Raw genomic sequence first — 7354 nt, forward strand, 5'->3', positions numbered from 1 at the left:
TTTCCCCATACAGAGACAGCACTGGGCTGCAGAACCATCAGCCCCTTCTTCTGCAACAGAATCGAGAGCACATCTCTGCATCTGCCAAGGATTTGGGCTGGAAAGGATAAAAGAAAAGAGTGCAGGAGATGAGGAAAGGAGAAATGCTCCGTGGAAAAAAAGGACCAGCCAGACTAGCCAGTGCCACTAGCCTGATGGGGCGTGCCAAACAACAAACACTGAAGTTTCTGAACAAATGAAAAGCCTTTATTTTTTTCTGTACTGAAAGAAAAAAAAATCATGTCAAAACCACGCCAAAAGTTAGTGACAATTCTCCAAACATTTGAACAGCAAAAACATTTCCAAGACAAGAAAGTGAAGGAAACAGCGTTACGTCTGGACCTATGACAGAAAGCCAGAGTTTCAGCTGTTAGCCACTTCCAGCCGCATGCAGCAAGTGCTTTATGCTAATTGAACCTTTTGGCTTCTTGGTCCTAGTTAAAGCACAAATTAAGACACCTGACAGTGCTCTTCAGCTTGTGAAACAGCAGAACGTCAGCTCTGTAAAACAGCTCAGATTAAAGAACTTGTTTAGTGCTGACAAGCCCGGTCTTTGTTAACAGCAGCAAAGAGCTGAGCAGAGAAGTGCTACCATACCCAAAGTGGAGCTCCAGCACGCCCTGGCGTCAGAAACTGCCACCGACAGACCCGAGGATGCTCCGGTCTGTCAGACAGACGTCACTGTGTGTCACCTTATCTTACCGACTAACGCAAGAACAAACATCTGAAGGATGCTCTCATCTACATTTCAGTTTTATGCTGAAAACTGCCTCCCACCCTTTTGCACATAACCTCTTCAAAACAGCTCTACTGGCTGTAGCCCAGACAAACTTGCCCCCAGCAACAGGCTGAGTCTAACGCAAGAACAAACATCTGAAGGATGCTCTCATCTACATTTCAGTTTTATGCTGAAAACTGCCTCCCACCCTTTTGCACATAACCTCTTCAAAACAGCTCTACTGGCTGTAGCCCAGACAAACTTGCCCCCAGCAACAGGCTGAGTCTCTAAACACAAGAATGTCCCCCTCCAGGCTCTGCAGAAGTGACCCTGGGTTCCAGCCAGCCCGCTGCTAAAAGCCCAAAACCAGGTCTGCATTGCTACCCGGAGCTGCAAGTGCGTGGGGAGGCCTATGTCTTCTCATCTGCGGTGTTTCTGCAGCGCACGTTGCTCTTCAGGACTCCGAGGGCTTCTCCAGGAGAAGTACTGGTGATTGAGGGCTGTCTTGGCCGAGATGCGCCTGCTGGGATCATACAGGAGCAATTGCTGTGAGAGGAAAACCACAGCAGATTTAGGATTTTAAAAACCAAATGATCGATTCCTTCTGCACACGCCTTGGCCCAGATGCTCGCGTTCATCCTGCTTTCAGCTCTCTGGGCTTTGGGAGTAACCCACAGTTGAAGTTACTGTGGGGATTATGGTAGAAGGCTTTCTTGACCCTTGATGCAGTGGTTTCCTAGAGGAACCCACAACGACAGCCCTGCTTCAGAGTCAGGACTGAGCCCTACTTAATGATTCGGTGTTTTTTACAGTTGCAGAGATTAACATCAGAGCCAGATTAGCTAACCCACTTCCAGGTAGGTCAGTCCCAAATATCCCTATTATTTGCCCGGTATGAAATGGTCCTGTCTGTTCCCAGGTCTTGTTCTGAGCCCTCACTCACCATCAGCAAGTCTCTACCATCTCGATCTAAGTTGGGAATAATTTCCTTCAGCTCTTTCCTTGCCCATCGGGGAAAGTCCCCCTTGTAGTCAGGCAGCTGGGTCACTCCAGGCCAGGTCGCTTCAGTGGGAGTGCCCAGGGTGCGAAAGATCTGGAAAAGCTGATCAATCTCAGAGTCCCCTGGAAACAAAGCCTTCCTGGTCACCTGCAGGGGGGGGAAAAGTGCCAGTTCCCACCTTTCCATCAGCTGCGTGCCTCAGTTCCCACTGCAAGCAACCCCTTGTTCCAGCAGATGCAAGCAACTGCACAGACCTTACAATGCAGTGGTTCTGCCAGGCAGTGACTGGGAAAGTCACAGGTGTCTGACTGCTTGTCTCCAGCTCCTCTCCATGGATCCATGCTCCCCTGAGGCTGTCCCTCTTTCAGCCAGTCTCTTATCCCTCTTTGTCTCCAGTTTCCTAACAGCCACTCTTGCCAGCTAGTTCCCTCCCTGCCTACTTGCCCAAGCTCTGCTGATCTGCAGTTTGGGGGCTTTGGGAACTAGGCATAGTGCATGGATAACAAGAGCTTTTCAAAGTGGAGTATGGACCCCTAGGAGATCCACTTTGCCATGTTGAGAGAGTCCTCATTCTCTACAGCCCACTGTGAAGACATCAGCAAGAGAGTCATCTATCTCCTCCCGGGATCAAAATGCTGCAGCAACAAGACTGAAGTTTCCCCATCTGCAAGAAAAGGCATCACGTTCCCATGCACCTGGAGCTGCAGCCAGACTACAGAGGCTTCTTTGCCTTCCACCAGGCCCCTGAGGGTGGCAGATTTCCTTCTGAGGCTGCAGCTTAGGATCAGCTAACCAGCACGGGGTGGGACCACAGTAGTATCACAGATGTTCTGCGTCTTGTCCCTCCTTCCCCACTTCCCATTGCAGATCCATCCTCCCTGCTCATTAAAAAGATTGTTTAAACCCATTCTACCATTTCTGCAAAGATGCAGCCGATGCTCCAGATATCCACAGCAGTCGAGTAGTATTTGCATCCCAACAGTATTTCAGGGGCTCTGTACCACAGAGTCACCACCTGGTAAGGAACCAACAAACGAGATTTGTCATTTCCCTGGGTGAAACCAGAGGCATGGGATCCTCTCTTCTTAGCTGTAATGCAGTGACTGTACAAATCAAGAGTGTGTCAAGGCCATGCTGAATTAGCAGATGCCTTAGTGACAGCAAGATTGGGATTAACAGATCGTTCTTCAACAGAACACTCTGGAACAAATAAATATACCCTGTGCAAAGAAGGTGGGAACCCATCTTGCAGGCAGGCTAGGGTAAAAGCAGTCAGCACACTTTGTGGGGACATGAGGTAACTTGTTAGCTGGGGATTAGGTTAAGAGCACATGACTGGGCACAGCTGTGCCCAGTTATGAATGAGTAACTTGTCATGTTGCTGTTGTTCACCCACTATGGATTGTGTACCCTGCTCTCAGGTGGTAGGGAGCCTCAACAATACCTCATGAGTGTATGTCCGCAGGGGGACTCCAAAAGCTCTTGCCAGTCCAAAATCAGCCAGCTTAATTGCTCCTGCATTGTTAATGAGCAAGTTCTGCGGCTTCAAGTCCCTGTGGATGACTCTGTGCGAGTGGAGGAAGCTCACACCCTGCAGCAGCTGGAAAAGGTAGTTCTAAGGAGAGAAAAGATTTCAGACAAGACCATGATGAAACCACTCTGAAAGCTGAACTGTGTGAACCAATACACTTCGGATCATTTATAGACCTGAATAGGAAAAAAGACCTTGCTATAATGCAACGCCAGGCTTGTGGGACACTAGAGATGCACAATAACTTTCTCCCACCCTACATGGCGACAGAGAGACTCCAATCCAGCCATTGGCAGTCCCTTCTACCCATCCATTACTCCATACAAAGGCAATTAGCAATAGATCCCTCAGTTGTCCTCTTAATAGCAATTTGTTCTGCAGTGAGATGGGCTGGAGAGCCTGGAAACGGCTGGGAAATAAACGCGCTGAGCAATAGTGCCACGAGGATTTCCCAGCTGAAATGTTTGAGAACTGAGGGTGAATGCCTCCAGCCAAGGATGAATCTCTTCCAGACATAGTCTGGGTAAGAGCAGCTCGGTGCTGGTGCTGCCCAGCAGACGGCAGCAAGAACACATGCTCTCTGCCTTGTCTGTTAGCACTCCTTCCACACTGTACCTTGACCAAGCTTAAAGGAAGCTCTCCAGTTCGGGATGAGTCCATGTATTTCTTCAGGTCCTGACTCAGATACTCAAACACCAGATAGAGCTTCTTCTGGCTGTGTATGACATCCAGGAGCCTGTAAAAGAAATGCAAATGCTCCCTTCAGTACCTTTCAGCACCTTCTCCAGACCTTTGCAAATAGACAAACATCCCTCCTCCCACAGCTGCCTCTGTTCTTCAAGTCCTTTGGAGCAGAGGCAGGCAGATATAAATAAGTAGCAAATAGTATGGGGCAGCATCATCTTGGACCAGCTTGTGTTGCTGGAGTGAAGTAGCAGTGCTGTGAGTTATTGCTGTGAACCAGGGAAATGCAAGTGATTCCTGCATTTTTCTGTTTATTTTGCTTCTGTCTGTGCAGTCAGGGGAAGACAGGAAAACCTCTCTTGCTGCCTGTACCCAGAGCTCCCCGTGCAGAAGCCCATCAATGAGCTTGTGTGGACGATTCGTCCAGGTCTTACCTGACTATGTTGGGGTGCTTCAGCTCCTTCAGCAGTGAGATTTCTCGGATCGTGGTGCTGGGGACGCCCTCCATCTCCCTGCAGCAGAGATGGGCTGTGTGGTACCCCATTCCCCAGTGGGATCCCACAGCCTATTGAGGCCCTGTGCCCCTTCTCTCCTCCATGGTACCCCATCACCTGAGGGAATCTCATACCAGGCACTCTGAGTCTGGGACAGAGCCGTGCGTGAGGCTGGGGTGAGGCAGAGGGAAATGGAGGCACAGGGAAGGAGAGGGAGTGACCTAGAAGTGCAAGCTCTTGGGCAGAGCTTGTTTGGGAGCACCTGAAGGTACATTTGAAGAAACAACAACGGTTTAAATGCCCAAGCCTTGCTTTTTGGATGTGTGGGGACATGAAAGCTCTTTGCCCCTCAGGCACCCACCTCCATCACCCCGAGGGGCCACCACCATGGGGTGCAGTCCCACCACCATGGCCCCTGGTCCACACCAGCAGTGGTCATCAACAAGAGCCCAGGGCCGACCCAGGGGATCAGTAACGAGCTTTCATCTCCTCAGTCCCCAGCCTGGAGAGGTTGAAGTCAACCCTGATGGGAGGCTGAGCCTCACCAGGCACCAGCACCACAGCCCTGGGGCACAGGCCACCTCCCAAAATGGTGGCCTCTTCCCCCTGCCCTGCGCCACCATGGAACCAGGGCCAGGTAGCACTGGGCCAGGCCCTAGCTGCTTGCAGGAGCTGGTAGAAATACTTTTTCCCCTCACATCAGGCTTTTTTGAGCCTCTAGCGCCGTTTTGGATGCTGGGCTGGGCTCAGGGCCCTCCTGCTCAGTCCCATGGCAGGCTGGGTGGGCACTGGGCTAGGCCAGGCCATGGTGGCCCCAGGGCCACGGCTCTGCCCTACTCACGAGTCCAAGCGGATCTTCTTGAGGGCCACCAGCTGCCCTGTGCGCTTGTTGCGAGCCTTGTACACCACGCCGTAGGTGCCCTCCCCGATCTTGTCCACCTTCTGAAACACCTCCTGCAAGGTGTCCATGCTGCTGCCTCAGCCTGCCGACGGCAGCAAGGGTGGCTGGCGCCGCTTTCTGAGGAGAAAAAATGAAGGGGGGGCGGGGACGCCAAATGCACGGAAAGTGTTTGCTCTCCCCGTGTGTCCCCTGAGCTGCTTTTGGGGTCTGGGTCCCCCTTTGCTGCTCCCTCAGCTTAGGGACCTGCCTTGAACTGAGGCGGCTGGGGGTGTCTGGGGGCGGCTGGGGGTCTAAAGAGCCAAACACACCACGCACCGGCTGCCCAGGGCTGGTGGCTCTGGGGCCTGGGCTGTGTGGTGTGCTGGCTGAGGCAAAAATTGAGCAAAATGGATGTAAAGAGGCACTTTGGGCCTGCAGGAAAGGCAGAGGGGCTGCACAGGGCCAAGGGAAGCTCTCTGGCTATTTCTGCAGTGCCTGGCATCAGGGGACGTGGTGCATAATTAGGGCTCCCTGGGACACGCTCAGGTCAAACACACAGCAAAAATGTCTTTTTTTTTTTTCCCTTTTTTTTTTTTTTTTTAGGTTGGTTTTGGTTTGTTGGTTTTGGTTCGAGTCTTGTGCAATTGTCCCTTGAACCTCCTTTCTGTGGGCTGCACCGCTTGGTCAGCCTTTTGGAAGATGTCCTTGGAAGGGATTAATCATTGACTTGACAGCTGACAGCAGACAAGATTAAAATAATATTATGCACTGTGGTACCAGGAAAGGTAGAGCCACAGGGACTGTCTTCTGGAGGGCTTGGGGACTCCATGTTTCTGGGTGGGCACAGCAGGACATGGCAGCCCACTGACTATGTGGGTCCACGGTGCAGACCCCAACTTTTAAGTGACCTAAAAAGGAATGAGCTCATTGCTGAGCCACTGGCTCAAAACCTTTTTAAAATTGATCCTGATTTTGCTGATTTGAAAGAACCAAAGAGTAGTTGCTCTGTGGCTGAAGAGGGATCCACACAGCCACGGCAGACTCCTGTGTGGGTTCTCCAGTGGCTTGTGAAGTTGAGTTTGCACTCACATCTCCATCCGGAGTCATTGCCAAATTTGCCCTCCTCTTCCTGGCTGGTTGGGTTTGTGGGTTTTTTTTCATAACACTTGTAGGAACCTGGTATTTTGGATATTCCTAGTCCTGGTATCTTGGATATTCCCAGTCCTGGCATCTTGGATATTCCCAACTCTCTGGCAAGCTTGGCCATTTGGATAAAATTGAAGCGTGGGAAGGAAGGTAGAACAGACAGCAGATGAGGTGTAAACATAAACACATTACGACAGACTCATCATTGCCTCTTACAAAACCAGGTTAAAATCTTGCCTCTTGAGATCATGTTTTTGGACTTGGGTTGAACAGAGAGTGTGCCAAGGCAGGGCTTTTGGATCTCTGTCACTGCGTGAAGAAAAACGTAACTGCGATTAAAGATTATAGCAAGCACTGTAACTACTGAGCCATCTCAGCCCCTCGAATCAAGCCTCTTGGTAACAGGGGACTTTGCCAATACCTGTTGCATTTCGATCTGCTGCTGTGCATTGTATGGCTTCAGTCCTTATTTTCTGAACATTTCACCAGAAAATCTGAGCCAGAAGCAGAAAAGGCTGTAGATGGCTGAATTCTCCCACAAACCACAGTCCGAGTTCACTCCACATCCAGGGATTCCTGCAGCACAGGAGCCTTCTCTCTCTTGCACTAACATTTTATTCTCATCCTACATTAGTGATTTTTTTGTCTTTTTGTTGATGGTTTAATTCTGCTAGGTGGGCCTGGCACCATGTTCTTAAACCAGAGTGGCTCTGATGTAACTTCATCTCCTCTTCTTGTAACTTTTTCAAAGCCTAACACTTCCTTACGCACTCCGTGCTTAGGAGAAGGTAGAAAATTGCATTTTGCTAAATTTTCTCACATCACCCATGGGTTTCTGCAGGGCCTAATGCATTTGCCTTAG

General features: G+C 50.5%; 1 protein-coding gene across 2 annotated transcripts; it reads right to left on the bottom strand.

The window, feature by feature from the left end:
• Nucleotides 1-905: 905 nt before the first annotated feature.
• Nucleotides 906-7305, bottom strand: CDK3 (cyclin dependent kinase 3). 2 transcript variants are annotated; one of them, XM_040581235.1, is made up of 8 exons: nt 5308-7305; nt 4407-4484; nt 3904-4024; nt 3202-3372; nt 2662-2772; nt 2289-2290; nt 1701-1896; nt 906-1303 (listed from the first exon to the last, which is right to left on the bottom strand). In XM_040581235.1, the coding sequence occupies exons 1-8, from the start codon at nt 5433-5435 to the stop codon at nt 1178-1180; spliced, it is 933 nt and encodes a 310-aa protein (XP_040437169.1). In that variant the 5' UTR covers nt 5436-7305; the 3' UTR covers nt 906-1177. The 2 variants fall into 2 exon arrangements, with proteins under 2 accessions (XP_040437169.1, XP_040437159.1); XM_040581225.1 differs by lacking the exon at nt 2289-2290 and having other exon boundaries at nt 1701-1904; nt 2671-2772.
• Between the last annotated feature and the right edge of the window lie 49 nt (nt 7306-7354).

Source organism: Falco naumanni, chromosome 1, assembly GCF_017639655.2.
Source record: "Falco naumanni isolate bFalNau1 chromosome 1, bFalNau1.pat, whole genome shotgun sequence".
NCBI lineage: Eukaryota > Metazoa > Chordata > Aves > Falconiformes > Falconidae > Falco > Falco naumanni.